The sequence below is a fragment of the Falco rusticolus genome, chromosome 2 (assembly GCF_015220075.1).
Source record: "Falco rusticolus isolate bFalRus1 chromosome 2, bFalRus1.pri, whole genome shotgun sequence".
NCBI lineage: Eukaryota > Metazoa > Chordata > Aves > Falconiformes > Falconidae > Falco > Falco rusticolus.
This window is the reverse complement of record NC_051188.1, coordinates 16,894,929-16,917,765: the sequence shown is the minus strand read 5'-3', so window position 1 is coordinate 16,917,765 and position 22,837 is coordinate 16,894,929. Positions and strand designations below refer to the sequence as shown.

Here is a 22,837-nt window from a genome sequence, read left to right as displayed (position 1 = left end):
GTATTCTTTTTGAGGGCAAAATCTTGGAAAAATGTGGATGATATTTGAGTAAATGCTTCAATACTAACAGATCCTTTTAATTAATAGCCTCCTTTGCTTATTTTTTCTCCCTTTGAGCCAGTTATCACCATCAAGCTGCTAGATGGATGTGGCCAAAGAAGGAGCAAGGCAGGAGGATGGAAGAGAGTTGCAACCACTGTGCTGGGTGGGTGGGACACAGCCCAGCAGTTGCCAGGAGCTGCTCTGCTGCTTCTCAGAGCCTTGGACCCTCATACCCATGGGAATGGAGACTACGGCATTCCTGAACCTGACCTGAGTAAGGGAGTTCCTCGTTTTGGACATATTTCCTACACATGGGAGAAGGGTGACTTCTGGCACTGATCTTCAAAAGGTTGGGGGAAAGATGCAGAGAGGAGTGAGAAATTAGTGTTTCAGGAGAAGGGGGAAAAGCAAAAGAAAAGATGTCTGAAAGGCAGCTAAGATAGATACGTGAAGATGGTCATAGCAGTCATGCAACGGTTACCCCCTTAGAGTAAGACAACAGAGCAAGCTACTGTGGAGACAGCAGAATGATACCCTGAGATTGCTTTGCCAGCCACCTGAATTCTAGTCTCTGCTGTAGCATTTTCCCATCTTTTTTTTTTTTTTTTTTTTTAAATGTAATTTATATCTGTGGTATTTTATGACAGGCATCAGCAAAGTCACAGTCTCCTTTTCACCTCATCTGACCAAGTTTTCTTTGAGCAAAGCATTCCCTTGCCAAGGACAAGGCTTGGAAAGGGCAATAGGATGTGGTGATGCCCTGCTGTGGCTGTTAGCTGTGTGCCCTTGGTGGCCCATGCCACTCCATGGCCATGCTGCCCGGTGGCTGCACTGCTCATGCTGCTCGATTGTGAATCCTCTCAGTGGGGATCCTAGGTAGTTACTGACACCAGACAAGACATCTCAAAGGACTTAGGGGTCTCGTTGCCAAGTGGAAACGTAACTTGGGTGATTAAGAATGAGCTCCATGGAGTGACATTCCTAACTGCAGTGATGGGCTGTTTACTGAAGGTGAAAAGTAAATGTAATGCATTAAAGAGACAGGGAGCATGTAAGAGGAGTAACACTGGAAGACAGTAAAATATCCCAGAACAGCACCGGCACTGCTCACAGTCCTGAATGAAGAAAGGATGAAGACAAGCACCTGGCAAAACAAACATACAAATTGGAACAAAATAGACAGCATCCTTCACATTCAGTCTCCCAATCTGTTTAGCCTCTAATATGTTACTTTACAAAATATCAAGACATTTTTTTTTTCCAAAAGAACCCAACAATTCATAAGTTGCTTTTTAAATTCAGCTGTAAAAAGAAGTCTGAGAGGGAGCTCTCAGCTTTACTCAGACAGGAGAAAACTCAGACAACTCACCATTCTCACCACAGAAACACAAACAGTTCACAGTAACTAGTGAATGAGCTAAACATGCCAGTAAAACAGCGATATAAAGTAAGTTTAGGCACAGTGATTCATGGTAGTGTTATGTCTCTTTTTCTCTGTGACCCCTGCATACTTTGTTGTCATTGTGCCTTAAGGGTTAGCATCACCTTATTTTCACCTCTGCCTGCGCTGTCAAGCTCTGTATGAGAACTGGTTACCCTCAGCCTGGATTACAGTCAGTGGAAAGATATAGGCTCTTGCGGCTGTGATTCAGCAGTTTGGTGTTTTAATGTCTAATTTAAGATGAAGTCATTCCCTCCAGTAGCTATAAAAGGTGTCCAGAGTATCTGAAGTAAGAAATTAGTATCTATATTGTTGATACCTCGACTGATGCTAACACCTGCTTTGCTACTTCATAGATTTCTGTATCACATAGGATGAGTATCAACTCAGTAGTGCGTTTTGTTGCCCTTTGCTGCAGTTGTTGAGGGCTGGTCATTGTTGGCTTTTGTCATTGTTGGTCCTTGTTTGGCTTTTATTCAAATGGTGTGCCATTTGAATGGCGTGCCACTGGAAGGCTGGCTCATGAAAACTGAGGTTGCTGGGTACCAAGCATGCTGGAGCTATCGCATCAATCTGGAAGACTGTCATTTGTGCTTTCCTGCTCCCTGGTATCTCCTCCCTTGACGTAACCAGAGAACAAACCCTATCACTAACTGGTTCCCTAAACCTGCCAGAAAGGATTTTAGTGACTAGTACTAAAATACCTAGTGAATAGTCATGACAATACTTTGACAGTTTTGAGTCCCTCCTCTCTAAGGACTTAAAAGCACTTCACAATTGTGCATGGACTCAGACTCTCCAACAAGGTTGTGTGTCCTGTGGTACAAAATGAACCACCTGGTTCTATTTTCCAGATGACAATCCTAATGATCAGAAAACAACTCAAGCTCTGTCAATATTATAAGAACGTTTGTTGTTTTATTCTTTTTGGTGGGTACAAAAACCACAGTTTCTTACACAGAACAAGATTATAAATAATATCTGTAACATGAGTGACCCGTAGTCTCTTTTGATTCTACACTGCAGACTGATGATGTACTCTAAACATTTTATCATTTTGTTTCTTGTATTAGACAGATGCAAATCTGTGGAACACGGAATGATGGAACAGAATGAAGGTAACAGCAAACAAGAGGATGACCAACAACTTTTATAAAAAAAAAAGTCTCTGAATTTTATTACAGTGATGGCATTTTATATCAATTATTGCAATGAATTGTTCCCTAAGATGGTTAGAAAAAAGAATTGTGTTGTCCTCTACCGAATTTACATCAGTTAAAAAGCAAGCATGTTTCAATATTCCTCTTTTTTTCAAAGAAAATGTAAATAATTTCTTTATTTTTTCACAGGATTTACATATTTATTATTTTCTTATCACAGTTTAGTGATTCATTTCTACAGCTGAACAGCTGAATATTCTTCCATTTATATATTGATGTTCTGGAGACACAGGTTAGCATGTTCATTGACTTCTATAGCTATTTTTCTCTCTTTGCCAAGACAAAGACCAAAATGTTGTCCTTTCTGAGCATGTTCTTCACAGTTTAATGCGCTAAATTGGCAAGTCTTATTAGTCCACTCAAGTGAAATTTGTTGCTGTTAATACACCCTTCCCAGCCCCCTCCCCCCAACAAAACTAAATTATGAATTTTCCTGATATAAAATCTGAGTTTGGGTTTCCGAGCTGAGCTCATGCACACATTGTTGCTGATGATGTCTGGCGCATTTGGACGTACTTCCCTTTCTCAGCCAAATTATTAGTTCATCAATGACACTCCCATGTCGTTACAGTCTGTGCTGTGTTCCCATCAGTCACCAACACAGTTTGATTAAGGCACTCAATTATTTTTTTGGTTTTTATGGTAGGTCCGATGCAATTACAGCCAATCCTGAACTTTGTCTAATTGCAGTTCCAGTATGCACGGCCTTTGGGCAGTCAGGAGTCAACACGCGTCCGTTTTCTCCCACACTCCCTGTGATGGATAATCTGGCTTTGTTTCTTATGGCTTCAGAAAAGGTAAGCTAGGTTTGGAAAAAAAAAAAAGGAGAAAAGAGGAAAGTGTTACAATGTTTCTGTCCTTCAATAAGCCAGGACACAGAAAACACCAAAATATTAAATTTTAGACATCTGCATTTTTTCATGTTAACATTAAATATAGTAATAGTAATCATCATAAATATAATACATAGCATTTAAGTCTACTAGGGGAAAAAAACCTAGCAATTCTGAGGGTAATTTTCATTACAATAAATCATTATTGATTTAAATATAAAATCCAAATTTGATCAAGATATTATCAGAAGAGGCAATGCCTTCCTCTAAACTGCTTCATTTATATAGCGAAATGAGAATCAAGACCTTTCATGAACCTGAAAGCATTAGCGTATGTGAATAAAGTCATGCACAGGTGTTTATAAGATTAGACCTTCAACTGGGAATGTCGAGATAAAATATAACTACTGGAAATTGTTTATAAATTGCAATAGCTGTACCAGCTATCTTTGTGATAATTCCATGGATCACATCTAAAGAAATTACATCTTTTCACAATGCACATAGTATCAATAAATCTAAGAACTGTCATCAAATCTCTTTTCATATATAAATTTTCCTACAATTAGAAAAGATGGGAACTTTCAAAGGAAATGGGAGTTTATTAAGAGAAGATACAATTTTCTAAAGTTTTCTATATGAGGTCTAAATTTTCCACAAGAAGGTTTAAATTTTTGTTACTTCATATTCTTTATTTTCAGTTAACTCAAGCAAAAAATTTGGATTTGTTAAAAAACCACCATGAGTTATGCCATCAAACTTCAGTCATCCAGAAATCAGTCACCTAATCTAAAAGAGCTCTCTCGTGTCATGATAGAAAAAGCCAAGATGACTAGTTTAGAGTAAACGATTTCCAGAAGACTAAAATTAGGGGAGCTGTCTAAGGTCAACCAATGCAGCAAGGACACCAGGAACAACAGGCACCCAAACTATGCTGTGTTGAAACAGATCTCAAAGATACCGTCTTACAGTATTAATTAGTGGGGAAATCTGACTTCTAGTCAGCAAAAGCTATATTCTATGCAACTAACTCATGTAATTAGTGTGCAGGGATGCAATCTGAAATACCAATTGGAAAAAGAGACAGGAGGGTGGATTCACATAGGAGCAAAGGGATGACAAACATCATAAAATCATTTTATTTGCATTATTACTGATTTCTGCATTTAGAACTTTGTCCCTCTGAGCCCGGTTGCTCCTTCTGAGGTAGCAGTGAAATCCGGAGCTGGTGTTTGATATGCTGAAGTTAATTTTATATATGAGTGTGTGTGTTACAGGGATGAGGGAGATTCCTTAAAACTCCCAAACGTTTCCACTGCTTCTGGGGGCATTTCTATGAAAACACACCAGTCTAACATTGCATCATTATCAGCAGCTCCTTCAAAAAAGAGTCCTCAAAAGTGAAGTTGCTATTGTGGCACAGCCAGAGCTTGGATATAAAAGCAACTTTCCAAACCAGCTACCCTAAAAATCTCAGCCCTGACAAGCAGCCGAATTCAGGGAAAGGGCTTGGCTTACAGAGGGCATTATGTGCCTTAGGCTGAAAATCCTTGGCTTTGGTAATCATCAATTACAATGTCCAAAGTCACCCTCTGAAGAGTTTCCCTGCTACCAGGGTACTTTTTGACAGGGACTGTTCCCAAACATATCTTGACCTAATTCAACAGCTAGATATAAAAAGGGAGGCAGAGGTAATGCGGGAGTGAGGACCTGGGCCCATACAGTACCAAAAACCTCAACTACTCCCCAGCAGCAAATAAAAATCTATACATTTGCAAAGCACAGACACAATGCAATGTGGTGTAGCTCCACATAGTGCATGTCCAGAGTCCCATCGCAAATGGCTGTCAAGGACTGGTAACTGCCTGCAGAAATGCACAGAACATGTTTTGGTCAATGGCAAGAAAAAACAAAGGTGTTTTTGTTTTGGGGAGGGATGAGAGTGCAAACCAGATTAGAATGCAAACTTGCATGGAAAATGGACAACTTACTCCAGATGTGCTAAATTTCCCAGAAAGTCATCATTATGTACCAGCATCTCTCCATCACTTTGATCAGCTATCTGCTCATGGCCACTCAGGTTTTGCCACTGGGAAATCTGAGAGAGGCTCAGATTTATATGGGATATAAAAGTTATGCATTACTGTGTCTTTGTAGCTCAGTCTATATAGCTTTCTGGCCATTGACAACACACTCAGGACAGAAAGACAGTAAAAAGGGATAAAAAAAAAAAATCACATGAGAATAACAAACAATTTCTCAGCAGCCTTCCAGAAAATAACAGAAAAAGCTGCGATAAAACAAATCCTCTCTTCTCACGGCAGAGATTAACAACAGCTCAGCAACACACCACAGAAACAACCCAGACAGTGAGCAGCGCCAGGAGGAGCAGGTCAAACTTGTACTTGGGAAGGTGCCATAAGGCCAGGTAACTAGGTACGCTTCTGTGTTACATTTTAAACTACACTATAGGTAACATGCCAGGCTAATACTCTGTGCAGTTAAGAATTTCAGATTTATGGCCTGGCTGCTGAAACAGTTTCAGGAGTGGCTGGGATGAGAGGGAAAAGTCTTGGTATTTACAGTGAATATTACCCAAATTGTGAAAATCTCTGTGTAGTAGTTGTATGTAGTTAATAGTGATAATGTATTTTCAAATTTGTTGTTAGTTTTGATTAAATTAGTTGTGGAATTAATCACATGAAAGCACCAACTGCCCCATTCCTGTTGGGAAATAGGAATTTAGGAAACCGATATCCTTAGTCTATAAAAGGCAAATATCCTAGCCTGTCTGGGTTCTTTTGTTGTTCAGACTCCTCTAGGACCTGGGTCACATGGAAGTGTCTTTGGCACAAATATTTGAGGTGAACCTCTAATGAATTTTTCTATCATCTTGAATATGAAACTGAAGTCAAAATCAGTGCATTGTGCATTTACTGAGCCATCCTGTAGCACATCACCCTTTTTTGTAATTAATTTTATCATTGTTTTAATTGTTTTTTCTAGTTTTGTAATTAATGTTGTTAATCATAAACAACAGCATGGGATGGGAGAGCAAGAGAAGGCACCTGAACTGGAAGCTGGTTCATGAGCTTCATGGCGCACTGAGAAGGCCATGGGGAGGTGGTGGTGGTGGCTGGCTGTGGGTTTGGGGTGAGGAACTCAGTAGGGCTTTTCCCTAGAGCAGCTGGAGAGAAGACAGTTAAGGTCTGCCCTGTTCTCAGGGCATCAGCTCAACTAGTGTGCCAAGGGCTTACAGCCGATACACAAAAATGGAAAACTGCTGCCCAGGGAAAGAGGAAGGATGCTTCCCTCCTTAAAGCAAACCCTTCCCTGCCTTCAGTGGATGCAATAGCCTGTCATCCCTTCTGAATGTCTTTATCCCAGACAGACAGACTAGTCCTTTATCATACAGACTAGTTCTTTATCAAATAGACTAGACCACACATGCAGCCTAGTCCTACATTTTCATTTTCTGCTGCCTTGCAGGCAGGTGAATTTCCCTGAGGCACCTCACCTTTGATTGGATTAAACTAAAATAAAAAACATGGTAATGAGTATTAATTGTCAAAAAGGTTCTTTAAGCTATTTTATATTAGTTTAAAAAATATACTATTTAAACTATTTGATGTTAGCTTAAAAAGTCAGCATGTTGGTTACTCATGCAGGTTAGAACCGCCAAGCATCTTTCCATATTAGCAAGTTTTAGTGTCAACACGATCCCTTTACTCCTTGGATAAATAAACATATCAAAAGTTTTGAAATGCCTAAGACAGGCATATTGCTGCAGAAATACGTGTAACCAGCCTTGTGGGCTCTGTACTGCTGCCAGCTAACAGGCATGAACAGGTGGCATAGTCACCCTGTACAGAGCATGGCACACAGGTAACCCCTTGCTGCCTGTGTGGCCGGGGATGGCCATGTATCACCAGGAGAGGATGACTGGACCTTTGCCATCTTCCACATACAAGCATAAGCATTTTTATAAGAAGTTCACATGCTGAAATTTCTCAGGTAAATATTACGGTAAATAAATAGAATTAGAATTTCAGAAGTCTATAAATATTTGCTTGAAATCCTAGTTACTTCTATGTTTTCCTGAATTTTAAAATGTCTGCACCCTAAAATGTTTTTAAGAGATTATCAGAAGTTTTGACTGACCCAAACATCAATTTTCAATAAAATAAAATGCAATGTGTGCATTTTTTATACCTTTTTTCCTGTAAGAACTCATGCCTGTGTTGCAACAAGTCCCACAAAAATCAAAACTTTAGGGAAACATACTTATGATCTTTCCTTAAAAAACAAAACTCAGCCCTAATTTTTATTCTAAGAAAAGAGGAAGTCTAAAACAAATTCTGCAAGTATAAATCATAGTGTTTGTTGCACTGGAATCACAGAGCTGGGTAGGAGCTCAGGAGATTGTCAAGTCATGCCATGTTTAGCATACTAAGCCAGTGTGGGTCAGGTCAGTATTTCAATGAATGCTTTGGGTTTTTGTTTGCTTTCTTTAAGACTGTGTCTTGGATGCACTGCATGCTGTACACTTATTAAGGAAAGTTTTCTGGAAATCTTACTTTTATACCAGACTGGGGACACCCTCAGTTGTGGGCACATGACTAAAGAATTTGAAGGAAAAAGATCTCTTCATTTGCATTTTGCACATTTACTTGCACAGGATTATTTCCTTTTAAGACCCTTATTACTGACAGTAGGAAGTGAACTTGGGAGAGCAGTATTAGCATCTGGAAGTCCTGATTCCCAGTTCACAGTAATGAACACTAGCTTGTACCCTTGGAGTCCCCCTGACACCTACTATGCCTCACATTTTCACTAGGGGACAAAGTGCATAACTAAGACTTTTTTTTTTTTTTTTTTTTTTTGACATGGGAAAATTAGGCAGCTCTGTTACAAATAAAATATATCCAGGGTCATGACTTCTTGTACAACAGGGAACAAAAGAAAACTACACAGTGACAGTATGTTTGGGATAGTTTCCCAGCCAGTGTATGCCAAGCCCCCTCCCTCGCCCCCCGAGAACCCACCTATTCCTTGCAGCGCTCCAGCTATCATGCTCAAACACCATTCTCTGCTCACTCTGTGTTTGCTCTGTACTGTATGGTTCGGTATTGTACCGGCTGTGCCATTAGACTGTAAGCTCCTCGGGACAGGGACCTGTTATGTGTTTGGTACACTTCACCTATTGTACAGCGCCGTGTGCTCCAGCGCTATATAAATAATAAATAAAAAATAATAATTGTATCTCCAGTTGTTTCTTCCAAAACTTTTTCTAGGTGGTGACATAAAAATTATGTTCTTCAGCTCCTTTCCCTAAATTTTTTTTCTTACTTCCACTGTAGGGATGGCTCAGTTATTTCAGGAAAATGTAGCTCAAGCTCTTTGTTAATAGAGGAGACACGTGGCTTGCTATTTGCAAGGGCAAGGGAGCTCTAGGTAGCACAAAAGGGCAGGGTCCTAGCTGCACCTTCACTTACAAAGCAGCCAGTATAGCTTGGGAACTACGTAAAAGTTATATTTGGAAGCTCAGCTTGCTGCTACGTGCCGTTTCCACAGGTCAGATTGTTGATTTGTCTAATGATTAGTTGGCAAGGTACTCACTGCATGGATGAGAAGAAGTACATTAGTAAACTGTCCCTACATGCCTGCTCAGGGGAACTATGCGGGATACAGCTTGGCGACATCAGTGGTTCAGTCTCTGAAATCACTGTGCGAACATTCAAAATACACTAGTCCTGAGCTAGGTAAGGGGGCATGTTTCTGCAAGCTGAGGATGATAATCAAGGTCTGTTCACTGGTTAGTGACTTTTTGTGGTTATTATAGCGGGCAAAGGTTGACCTGAAGCAGGATATTGTGAAAAAAATGCCACACAGCATAAAACACGTATCAAAGGCAGGGTGAAGGAATGGAGTGGGGAGGAGGGAGAGAAGGTAAAACAACATTTAGACTTCTTGTAACAGTGCCTTGTCTTCCGTTACGTTAACTATGGTTCAGTGACGTTGCCTATCCTAAATCTGGATTATAACGAAGTTAGGGCCAACACTGAATGATAAAGGCTTGCAGCAATTTGTCACTAGTAGGGTGCAAACCTTTAGGAAAATAGAATGGCCAATCAAGTAATTAAACACTGGCCCTCTGAATATGTGTTTTATGATTTCAAACAGTTGTCATCTCCCAAATGATTCGACAACATTGAGTAGTTAAAAATGTATTTTTATGTTAAAAATTCCTTGCAATGCAGATGTCTATTAGCAACATAGAATAGTATACTGTACATCTGCAGCCAAAAAAACTGAACCACTTTGCAGTGAAGTTTTCCAAAATATAAAGCTCTGTTCAGAAGCAAGCACCACTAGACAGACATGTCACAACACTGCGTTACAAGATGCATCACCCACTCACTGTAGTAGGCCCTAAGTCCTACCCCTAAATTTTAATACTTTCGGTTCCATATACGTTGTAACCTTCTCTATAAGTTGCTAAATTCTGGGTATTCTGCGAGGAAGTTGGGTTAAAAGTCTGTGCACTCTTTGCCACCTTCATTCGTTTCGCCTCTGCCCTGGACTTGTAACAGAACTCTATCAAAGCCACCAGCATTGCCAAGCCCAAGCCTCCAACCAGAATGTAGAAGACTCCAGCAACGTTGCTGAGACTCAAGGCACTCGTCTTGTCCTGGGGAAACAGAAGCGACACAGTTAACCCTGGAAAAGAGACCCCCAGGAGCACAAGCTACACATTCAAACATTGAAAATAGAAATAAATAACGATGTTTAGCTGAAATTAAATGACAGTTGTTTACATACTTCTCACAACATTTGACCTATCTGGATCTATAAAGTAATTTTTAAGTACCTAGTTTACCTGGTTGGCATATAAAATATTAGAAGTACATTGCCAACATATCAGGTTGTCACTGCTTGCTTACTGCAAAGCATTACTTCCACTAAGTGGAGAATTAAACAATGACATGTCTAGCTCTCTTTAGGGGACATTTGAGCACTGATCTGAAACTGCATTTACGTAAAGGTCTTTAAAAACTTTGGAATCCAGAAACCCATTTATATCAGACAAGACTCTGCTTGATCTTTCTTACAGAAACAGTAATTGTACTTGTGGTAGGCGTTGCTGTTAATTTAAAAGATCCAGACTGAGTTTCTGATACTTAAATGACAGGTGAACATAACATGTGAGGCTTAAGTTATTTCTTTGAAGAAACACTTCCCTTGAAAGTGCACGCTACACCATACACATAGTGATATATTTGCCTCTTACCTATTACTGTATTTTGTTTCTATTTTATTATAGATACAGTTCTTGAACATGCCCATGGACTACTAAGGCTCAGTAACAGTATATTTTAAAATAGCAATTTATGATATCTTACACATTATTTGTAATTTAGACAACAGTGAGACCTTTCTTTACAAACTATTAAAAATACATAATTTTATAAATGATGACCTTCTTGGACATATTGTAGTAAATAACTATTCTATGTTTCTCTGTACTTCACTGCTTAGTTATGAATCATAATTTTTTATTTGAAATCAATGTGCATTTTTAGCACAGTTTTCAAGGAACTCTCTCAGAATTGACTTCCATATACTATACCGTACGCCTTAAGATACTTATAAAGCTTTATTCTTATGCAGGCTATATAATCTTTACCTATGGTAAAGAGCATACTTAACTTTTGATTGTAATCTCTATGAAATTTTAACTTACAAAGAATGCAAAATAATTGGATGTTTAATTTAAAGAGGCACTATTTATTGTGTAATCAGTACATTAGCACAGTGTCAATTCCCACAGACATATAGAGGTTTCTGGGGCTTACAGTTGAGTTCTGCTTTGCTTGTCTCTTTATTGCTGGCTAAGAGGACTCTGAATATCTTGGAGGGGACTGTGTTCCTCTAGTGGCAATTGCTAACAGGGTGCTTGCAAACAAGGAGGAGGCAGGGCTGAGAAAGACCTGACCTAACGTACATGGTGGGTTGAGGCTTTCTCAGCTGTCATTTATAGGAACTTTGCCATCCCCTTAACTGGTTTTCACTCCTTACTCCAAAGCACTTGCCAGAAAAAGCAAAATGTGTTGGCAGTTTGCTTCCTGGGCTAATTTTACCCGCTGTCCATCAGGCTAACTCTCAGGGCACGCAGGCAGTCACTGCCCATCACGCTTTCCTTTCAGCTGTGCACAGCACGGGCTGGCACTGAGACAGGCACTGTGAAGAAATTTAAGACTTCCCAAATACAGGGCTGGCACTGACTGTGGCGCTTCCCAGCCATCAGAAAACACCTGCTCCTGTGTTTGTCCACAAACAGAGAGAAATAGAGAAGGCTCCACTCCCTGGAGCCGTCAGGATTGCTGTTTGGGAATGGACTAGGGTAAACACTGGAAGCTGTAGAAAGCTATTAATTATCAAAGCCTCTCACTTCAAAGCTCAAGTTAAATCTTCCTTGGCTTCTCAAGGAGCCAGGGACCTTCCCAAAGGCAGCCAGGCACAGCCACCCTGGGCAGCGACGAGGCAAACCTTCCCGCTAGTGTTTCAGAAAACTGCGGAGCGAGCCAGCTCCAAAAGGAGAAGGCGTGAAGGGGCATTTCCTAAGCAGTGAGTGGGAAAGTCCACCCACCCCCAGGCAGGAAGGAAACGACTAACCCAAGCTGTCTCCCTCAAACCCCCAAAATTGCCTTGTGACTCCTCAACGGATGCCCAAACGTAGGACGACGTTTGGTGATTTACATCACTGAAGACTTTAAAAAGCAATAGTGCTTCTTTAAATTAAAGTGTGACTTCCATCAATATGGGGCAAAGCTGATTTGTTCTTTGTCTACAGCTGCTTATTTTATTTCTAAGTCATTTTGTTTATTACTTCCTTTACTGCTTTGTGAACACGATAGTAGGTCCCGAACTGCAGCGACTGACCTTACTTCCAGAGTCCTTGGGTCCACATTCACCTTTATCGTACCACCATTTGTTTTTCAGCTTGTCTAAGACGCCTGCCTCACTGAGTTTCAAAACGGCAAGGTTTACAGGAGTTCTTCACGTGGAAAATAACATAAATAACATTATATATGTTATTTTATGTTATTCAAGTAAAACTACATAGAATCGCATTGCAAAGTGACAGAGCAGAGGCCACAGTGGGTGCTATGTCATGTACTGTTGGCCCAGGTTTAGAGACAGACATATGACCGGGACCTGCTCCATCGCTTTAGGTAACAGGCACATACTGCTGGGGAAGATTTGTAAATAAATAGTATGCAATTACTGTGAACCCAAAACTATTGGCTTAGGCATATTAAACAACATACCCTTCAGAGACATATATAATACAGCTGGATATATGACTTAAGAAACATATTCATTTGTGTTCCTTGCTTTCAATTTAGTTTTAATTTGTATGCATAGAAACCAATGACTTGGCTATAGCTATTTCATTTACTGCCCTCAAAATTATTCTGGCAAGAAAAAGGAGATGCTTTGTGCAGTTTGTTGCCCATAACCACTTGGCACAGACTTGTAATCAGGAGGTCTGCATGTAGAGAACTTCGGGGGAGAACTGCAATGCCCTTATCCTCAGCTAAGAAGAATGTGACAGTCAATCTTTCATTTTCATTTCCTGTTTAACATTATTTTCAAATTCAGAGTTTTTCCTTAAATCTCCCTTATTCACATAAGTCTTTCATGGGTCCTAGGCTGATGATAAATTACTACTTGGAATATCTTCTCCTGCTAGTGACATTTGCTGTGGGTATCATAACAGAGTTTTAATATTGAGAGGAAGCCTTATCTGATGCCTCGAAGTCATGAACTACTATGGGTTTACACTGAGGTTACTTAAACACAGTGAATATCCTCAGAGTATTATGGTAATGCCCCAGTTCATGCCGCTGTACCAATCTGTTTTCTAAAAAACCTATGAAATGATTAACAGACTTATGTACTTTCCACTTTGAATCACTGACTGTCCAATTCTTAATGTGGAAAGGCATATGGATATCTATTTATGTGCAGGTGTGCATGAAAATACAATATATATCAGAGAAGGAGGTAGATAAACAGAAATGACATGTGATTGACAGCCTTCTGGTGATGTTATATGACATAGGACCTTATCCTGTGTATGCCAACAGATTCCTATGGGAAAATTAATCTCTCTTAATACACCATAATCCAAGCATTGCTAAAATGTTAACTCATGAATTCAAGGCTTAATAGAAAAATAACCAGTGCCAGCTTTAATCAGGATAGTGTAACTGAACCTGCTAAAGTAGTTAATATGAAAGAGAAACGGGGCTTGTTACACTCTGTAACCAGTTTAGCTGGAAACCCCCAAATGCTTATGTATTAATATATTTGTGCATGTTTGCATGTATATATTTAATACACAAATGAACCTTGTATGCTGCTCTTAGCTTTAGGGATCCTGCCTTTTCACACATTCTGATGACTCTTTGTAGATATACATCAAGGAGGGGTGATTTGCCTCACCTCAGGTTTTTTAACTGTAAGTTACGCTCCAAGCTTTGGCTGCCTGTCTAGGTGTCCCTGCAGTTAAGGGAAATAAGACAGGTACCTCGAAAGATGGGTTAGACACCATTTCCAACAAAGGATGAAGCATGCTGTTGAGATGCCCATCTCTTTTCATTTACTACTGAGGAAGCCTTGCTGCCTTGGAGAAATGAAAATTTTTGACAGCTACAGTTGGGTGACAGGATTCTCAGGTACTCTCCAGTGATCCCTTTAAGTAAAGGAAATGCTTCATCCACTTTCCAAATCCCACACCTTTAGTTCATACAGAATACTCTGCTTCTAGAACAGAAAATGCCTATTTCTTGACCTTTTGCAGTATTCAAACTTACATTTTTGTCTTCAGGCTTCCTGTCAGGAAGGTTGATAGTGGAATACAAGAGTCCCACAGCTATGAAATGAGTGGGTAGCAGTTTGGGATGCTGGCAAGTTGCCTGTCAGCATGATCCTCTGTTTGCTTCCAGTAGAAGTGTGAAATAATTAATATTATTTGGATTGCCATATCATGTCACGCATTGGCACTGAGCTCCTAAATCCCAGCAGTGTTAACAGTCCTGGTTAGGACAAAGATTAGGAACATCCAGGTACTGTTTTCACATGGAAAATCAGAAGCCTGTGGAGTTGTTGCAGATTAAAGTGATAATTAGGACTCCATATGAACTAACGAGACCAGCAGCAAGCTGGGACAAGTCAGAAAATAGATGTCTCCCAGTCCTTTGCTTGCTTTTTCGGCACTAACGGTTTAGGTATATAAAGCCTGTCACAGGCAGGGATTTTTTCTTCTTTGCAGCTGTAGTTCCTTTAATGTCTTCCTTCCTGCATTGTCTTTGCAAGGCAGCTCTCAGGTTTTCCTTTGGGAAAAGCAATCAATTTCATGCTTAAAATTGCCATGCTAACCTCAATATGTAACTGAACGCAATGACAATGGCCAGCAGAGATGAGGCAATTCCCACTCTTGATGAAATATAGCCAGTGATGTGTCCGAGGCCAGGTTGTTGTTCTCCTCTCCACTTTTTTTGCTGAAACACTTTCTGCATTAAGGTGCTACATAAGCTTGGGGAAATCTGTCCTCTGCCCCTCACTTTCTTACCTGCCCTAGTGAGGCCGTGAATGAGACATGGCGTGACCTTGACATCTCCCCTCAGACACTCCTAGCTGTGATGAGGGAGAAGCACTCCAAGCTAAATTTAAAATTAAATTTTAAAATATTTTAAATCTATTTAAATTTCCATTTTAAAATATTTCACACTTTCAGAACAGGATTTTTGTCCCAATTTAAATCAGCCAGATGCGATGGGAAATGTACATGGTCCAATATGAGAAGCGCAGACTGAGGCGCTGCAGAGTGGAAAATTTTTGCTTACGCTTTTCAGAATAGCAACATATGTACTCAATTGCAATCACAGTAAGTGACTGCAGGTGTAGTGAATTTTCATGTATTTTAGGCTTTGTTTTGTTTGCTTTTTCATTTCAGTAGGAGATTTTCAACAGCTCTCATGTGGGACAAATGCCCAGATCACCTTTGCTTTCAGGGCAAGTCGCTTATCTAGGCATCTTTCCTTTCTTTGAAAATATCCTCTGCAAATAAGCGTAATTTTGACCATGTCAGTCACAAACTCGGATACTACAACTTGTTACTACACAGATAACACAATCAGTTGGTGAATAGTCCCACTGATATTAAAGGGGGCAGAAACTAACAATCAGTATGGTCTGCTGTACATGAGCTAGAGCAATGTACTTAAGTCATATACAGAGGATAAACCCACCATTTAGAATTACATTTCACATCAAATTCAGTCTTGTATACTTAATATTACAATGGGAAATGGCTATAGATTTGGGATTTTTTTTCCAGTTGTTTAGTGATTCCCAGATTACTAATGTTAGGCTAAACCTTCAACTAGAGTAAACTGGCAGTTTGTGAAAATCAGTGTAGCTTTTCCAATGTACAGCTGCTGAGAATCTCTGTTGTTACATATAACAGGATCCATCTGCCTCGAAATCATATAAGCATAATATATGTGAAAAATAGTAACTAAAATTACCCCTTATGTATGGAGAAGCATTTGTCCCATGTAGCCACAATGCAAAACTGTTGTGTGACAGCACAGGCGACTCTGCTCTTCACCCACGTTCTTCAATCAGTGGTGGTGCAGCCTGACCTAGGTGCAGGGATGCTGGTTTTCTACCTTTTCATCATGTTCTCAGCCCTTCTACCTCCTCTCTTGGCTTCTTATTCATTTCCTCCTATCCTCTTATCGATCACTTGCTGTTGGAAGAGCTGGTTTATAAGAGCCTCAGGCTGGGTCTTGTGCTAGCAACATCAGTGAAACCACCATGCTTTAAACCAGCATTAATGAAGTTCTGAGTTAGTTGTGTTCGGGAACATGAATGGGCAATTATAGCATTTAAATTACAATACTGAGTGACTCTGAAATGAATATAGAATTTTGGTAGTCAGGGATTTTAAAAATGCAATCACAAGTATGCATTAGGAGCATTTTCATTACCCACTCATGGCTGAGCCATTAAGCTTAAGGTCGGTCTCATCTGCTGAATGAAAACGAAGGGCCACCATGTTCTCCCAAGGGCTGCCAGCAGAGGCTGGAGGAGAGCTCCACCAGCATGGCTTCACATGTTTTAAAAAATAACGGAGCCAAGTGGCAGAAACTGTGTTTAAATACCTTCCCATGCATCACATAAAATGATGATGGCATACAGTTAACATCTGAGGTAATACTTCGAAAAGCAATCAAACAACTTGGGAACCTCAGTTTTATCCTCAGGGATGACTTAATTACCGAGGTCACTTAAACCACAGGTGGTTCAGATAGGGCAGCTCTCTGAACTGTCTTTCTGAATTTTGGAAGATTGTTCCTTAGAGGGAACAATAAATGGGGAGGCTAGAGATGGCCTTGTAAGAGCACAAAATGGAGGTAGGAGAAATCTTGTCTTACAGAGCAACACAAACTTTTGGAGAAATGGTGAGCTCTCATGAAAACCCCAGTTTCTACAGTCCTCTGTACTACCATGAAGGTTTACTCTGGGTCTAGAACAGGGGTCCTCAAACTTTTTAAACTGGGGGCTGGCACGCGGATGAAGCGTCAGGCAGTCATCTGCGGCTGCTTTGTTCCCCCCCCAGCTCCCAGCGGGGGGGAGCGGGGGGGTTCTGTAAATACCGGGGGCTGGATTGAGGACCCTGGGGGGCCGTATCTGGCCCATGGGGCATAGTTTGAGGACCCCTGGTCTAGACTCTCATATTCTGACTAGTGAATCTCAAGTAGTAACAGCACAGTTATCAGTCAAGGCTCAGATGCTGTATTTCTTACAGGAGAAGAGGATGTTCTTATTCTCATTCATGACAGTAGGTAGCCCTGTAATTTGGACTGGAGCTGCTAACAAAGCTCAAGGTTTGTTCTTTTTAAATTTATACACTGAAAAGAAGTATTAGCTAGAGGTGCTTAAGAGCTAGTTCAGGACTTGTTGGTAGCTGTCAGGTTTACAACAGTGCATGGTGTCCTAGTTATTCCACTAATGATCATTTGCTAGCATATAAAGTTAAAATATTTAGAGCTCAATTAATTCAGTAGAAAGGGCCTTATTGACTTCAATAGATCAGATTCTCCAAGACTGTTCCTGAACAAGGAAATGGATTTCGTAGATGATAAATGGCTAACTAACACTTTGGGGAATCAGAATAGCTAGAGTTTAAAAAACAAGACCAGATGCTGCTGCAATGCAGAATTTGAGAAACATGGTAATGCCCGCTCGTTTCCATGATATGCCTGGTTCTACTGAACATGGGCAGTGCAGGCACATGATAGACCTGGGGCTTCCCAGGAGCACTTGTACTGCCTACTCACTCAGCTGTGCCTGGGAAAAAGTGTGGCAAGAAACAGGCCTGAGGTCAGATGAATGCTCCTCCCAGGCTGTGTATAGTCCTAGGATGACAGGTTGACCTCCATCATGTTCTCCATCCTTTTTTAATGCTGCCTTGCCCACCATATTTTCTACTGCATCTTGAACTGTCTGTGTTACCTCTTGTTCATTTCCATTGGCAATGTGTTCCTTCCTCCCTCCTGAACTCACAGATCCTCCCTGTTTCTCCATGGACCACACTCCTTGCCTTTCTTTTCTACTTTTTCCCCTCACTCCTTTTTCTGTCACTTGCCATCACACCAAACTTCCTCCTTCAGCACTTCCAGACATTTCCCTGGTGAAGCCCTGCCTGTCCTTCTACCATGAGCTGCTCTCCTTTTCCTGCTTCTTGACTCAAAGCACCCGTGGCTGGTAATCAGCAAAAGTTAGTTAAAAGCATCCTTAGTTTGCTACCTAGCTTTTATCTCACCTTTCAAGCACAACAGGTTTGTGAGGAGTGTATTCTAAGAAAATGGAAGTATTTTAATGATGTGACTCTCTGCCTGTGACATTTTAAAAATATTGCATAAACACCCCTTCCCCAATAATGCAAAAGTTAGGGCTTGGGTGGAGCATATAATAGTAGCAATGTAGGAGATTTATGGTTCATTTGTCAACTTTCTTACAAGAAGTTGGTTTCTGCTCCACTTGCAGGCAAGTGCTGTCAGGCCTAATATGCCTAAGCACTTTGGAAGAGAAAACACAGACCATTTTTGAAACTGTGACTGCTGGCAAGCAGAGCGGTGTGGGGAAAATAGGTAGAGCAGCAGGATCGAAGGCAAAGTGAAGAGGATTAGGAGACCGGTTCTAGGTGAGTGCAGAACAGCCCAAGGGATGGTCCCTGAGGCCAGGACACAGCATGAAAGAGCAGGAGGACTAAAGGAGGAGAGAAAATAGTAAGAAAAAATATATGTAGGCAACTGTAAAGAAATCTACATAAACTGTGATGACAAATCAGTCAAATGTAGTTACCTATATCTGACTAGCTCTGTGCCTGCACAGCGTTCTCTTATATATTGTTCATACACAAGCACATAAATAAATATTATTTATTGCATACTGCCTGGCATGGTAGGAGTATTTTTAATATCTTCCTCCTCCCCCACTTCACCATCTTTCACATCTTTGCTTCTTTTCAGCACAAGGCAGCTTCCCAAAAGGAAGCTGTGAGGAGGGAAGGAAGTAGTGGCATTGGCCATATGGAAGATACGGAAATGCAGGAAGGATGAGAAGCTGTCATCACCTCAGCCTGAAATTCAGCCTAAAATTCCTGTCTGATAATTTCTGCCTAGGGAAACACCATGGTTTTCAGTTTGCTGGTAAGACATCAGGAAATGTCAGTATGAAGATATTCTAGCTGAAATTTGTCCTTCTACTTTGGATACTCATGTGAAAACTAACTTGTACTGGAATTTGTGTCAATAGTGGATCCCTGAGCTGGACCATGTATTAGATTACTGCTAGGAGGTCGTAACACTGATTTTCACCCTTTTCCTTTACTATCACTCAAAAGTATTTTGGGTAGTACCATACAGTAGGAAAAAAGTCTGAGCTGGTATTTGTTACTGAAGGTTTCAGACTGTTCATTCACAAGAGCAAGCCTGGGAAAGGCTCATTACGATTTCAGAAGATGCAGGTTTCTGAAAACTGGTGATAGATCTCATAGCAGAGACATAACGAGTTCCCCTTAGGGCACCTAAACAAATGCAAATATTTTTGCTTTGACAGTAATTGCATACACCTAGATTTCAAATGCAGGTACCAGCAGTGCTGTGCTACTGGTGAAGCTGTTTCGTTGCAGGTAAAACCCCAGCAGATGCACCAATTACTTTACATACTGTTTACCCGCTTTTGGTGACATTGAGGCTAACCTTGGAGTCACCTCCCCCGCTGCCACATTCTCCTTTGTCGTACCACCATTTGTTTTTCAATTTGTCCAAGAGGCCTTGTTCATTCAGTTTTAAAACTGCGAGGTTAACAGCATTTCTTGAAACGATAAAACATATTTTGTAAGAAACTGCACAGCTGTTAAGATGTTAGAAGGAATGAGGACTTAAGCTGTTTATAAGCTTGATCCACACACTAAATAAACCTCTCATTTCCATATTTCAAAGCCCTTGGCAGCACAAATAATTGTGGTTACTTTCAAATGTGGAAAATGTGTTTCCAGCCTAGAAATGATTTTCAGAATGGCTTGGATTTTATCAAGAAAATTCTATCAACCAACCAAAACTATTTTTGCAAAATGGTGATAAAACTCTGCCCAGAATTATAAACAATTTACACAGATTTATTTGAAGCTATAGTTAGAATATATTCAACGTGGGCCCAGGCTGATTTTTCAAGCAGATGGGAAGATGTATTCCTATATACTAAAGAGGCAAAAATCAGATGGCCTACGCTAGATGCTGCCAGTCACTCTGTCACATTCAGTTTTGACATACAGCGTTTCAAAGTGATCCCGGGACAAACGAGGGGCTAAGGCTCCAGAGACAGGCAGCGTAAGGCAGAGCTGAGGAGGAGCACTAGCAGCCTGCACACTGACGGCGATGTCATCTACAGCCAGTCAATAGAAAACAACACACAAAGAGATGCAGGGAGCCCTGTCTGCCTGAAGCTTCGTCACCTGCTGTAGGCACATCTATACCTTTGGGATGGAGGCTCTGGAGTCTTGCTCCCTTTGCACAGTGAAGGATTGGCTGAAAGGCAAGACCAGGGGTCTAGCTTAGTGCTGTGACTCCAGGGACTGCCCTGCTATCCTGGGAGAGCACCCTGTCTCCTAGCCCAAAGGGCGCTGGCAGTATGGGGGAGGAAGGTGATGGTGGAGGGCATAATTTCTGGGGAAACCTGGGGAAAGTGCAGCCAAGCAGAAGCTCAAGCACTGGGAAGACCAAACTCGGGCTGTTTGCTGGGTGCTGAGATGCAAGCAGGTAGTTGGAACATCCTGAGGACTTTTCCCTGCAGGGTTTATACATGTTATGCTACCACTGGATGAAAGACCAGTCCTGCATTGCTAGCAGCGCAGTGGTGTAGGCACAACAGACTGAAAGGGGTTCCATGAACCTGCTGTCCTCCATCTCATGTTTAAGTGCTCTCTTTTTCAGATAGGAGAAACACCTGAGAGAGACTTTGGATCTGTGCAGGCAAAGGGGGGTTGCCAACATGAAGACTAAAGCACAGAATCACTGCTTCTGTATGAACTCAGGGCTGCTGGCAGTGCACTGAAACTCAGGAAGAAAGGGACACAGCTGGTCCTAGGATGGGGTTGCCTTTGTGCGTATTCAGAGGTTTTCCTTTAGGTGTGCAGACAGCATTAAGACTGGATGGCAGAGGGTAGACAGTATGGATTACCATACAAACACAAATGTAAGGCACTACAGTCACTATATGACATCTTCAAATCTGCTGATAACTAATCTGCCAAGGCATTTATGCAGCCCCCATCACCTCCTGAGGAACCGTTGCACTTGTTTAAGTGTAAGGCTCCTAAGAGCCTCAACGGTCATATATCCTAATGACAGTCATGGTATACAACTATATCAGTATTTATTCATAATTCATAAATGAACTTTTCTTTTCCTCTTTTCATTTTCAGACATCCCTAGTGCATCCACATCTATCAGACATGCACACTCTTTCTGGTGGGTGTCTGCACAGGCTTGCTTGTGGATCTGCAAAGGCAGGTGAAGCAGGGGCATCATATCCATGAAACACCATTTCTCTCCAAAGGGAGAGAAGTATCTGTGAGGTGCCTGCAGTTAAACTACTGCTCTTCAGGGACAATATGTGGTTGAGAAAGATGGAGTTTCTCTCTCTGACTTTGTTTAATGGTGTCAAGATCTGTCTGTCAGGGCTGAGTGGGATTTGGCAAGAGCTATGTCTGGCAATGGCATCTTCCCCATATCAATCATCAGAGGAGGCAACACCTTCAAACCACTTGGAGAAGGGCTGGGGAAGAGAGTTCCTCTAGTGGCAGGGCTCTACGGCACCAGAAGCCACTGGGGTTTGTGATTCACCCTCTCTAGGATGGCTGCTTTCTGGTCCCTGGGGGTCCCTTTTGGTCTTAGAATGGAATTTTTTCTCTTACTCATTAGGAGAGAGATCTTCCTGGCAGACAGATACAGGCAACAGTACTTCACAGCTCAGGCAGCATTCCTTACTACCCTGGCCTGTTTCTGGGACAAATGTCAGCTTCAGAACACACCTCCACTGTCTTCAGGTAACAGCTTTTCATATAGGTCCCACTGGAACTGAGACAGGTCTTTGCTGGCTGGTCATGAAGTTTGGAAACTGCTTGTGTGTAGATCTGACTTTACCTAGCTTCACTGTAGTTACAAGATCTTCCATACAGATAAAGTAATTGCTTGCCTGTCCCTGAAAGTGAAAATGAGAACTGCAGGCTGTAGTGGGAGTGATAACAGACTGCTCTTTGTGGATAAAGCTTTAAGGGGAATTTAGCAGCCAGGCTGACAAATGTGATTTTGTGTAAGTGCTCTAATTATGGTTCGCACTCCAGAGGGAGAGGAGCAATTGCAAAATTGGAATGAAATTGTTCGTTTGTCCATTTTGTTCTTGGAAGCGATTGCTTTTGAACCAGTCATATTTACTACAGATTTTTCCTACTCAGCTTTTAGTTACAAAGCCTATACTTTTAGCCTGTTTGCCCCACTCAAAATGGTAACTGTGTGGCCAGCCTCGCTGCTTCACAGACAAATTTCCAGCGCACTAAATGTGCGTTTTACCTTTGTAAGGACATTAGGAATGAGCCACAGATGAAAGATGATCATGGAAGCACTATGTCTTTGACATTTGGCAAGCATTGCTTATTC

General features: G+C 41.1%; 1 protein-coding gene across 2 annotated transcripts in view; it reads right to left on the bottom strand.

Annotated features, from left to right (window-relative positions):
- Positions 1–2,379: 2,379 nt before the first annotated feature.
- GRIA4 (glutamate ionotropic receptor AMPA type subunit 4) overlaps positions 2,380–22,837 on the bottom strand; it is a 240,641-nt gene continuing 220,183 nt past the window's right edge. The window contains exons 14-16 of one of the 2 annotated variants that reach the window (XM_037377767.1): positions 19,880–19,994; positions 10,093–10,227; positions 2,380–3,505 (exon numbers count right to left, since the gene is read on the bottom strand). In XM_037377767.1, coding sequence (XP_037233664.1) covers positions 3,341–3,505; positions 10,093–10,227; positions 19,880–19,994 — 415 coding nt within the window. In that variant the 3' untranslated portion in view covers positions 2,380–3,340. Of the gene's footprint in view, positions 3,506–10,092; positions 10,228–12,479; positions 12,595–19,879; positions 19,995–22,837 lie in introns of both variants that reach the window. The other variant, XM_037377768.1, reaches the window with a different exon arrangement.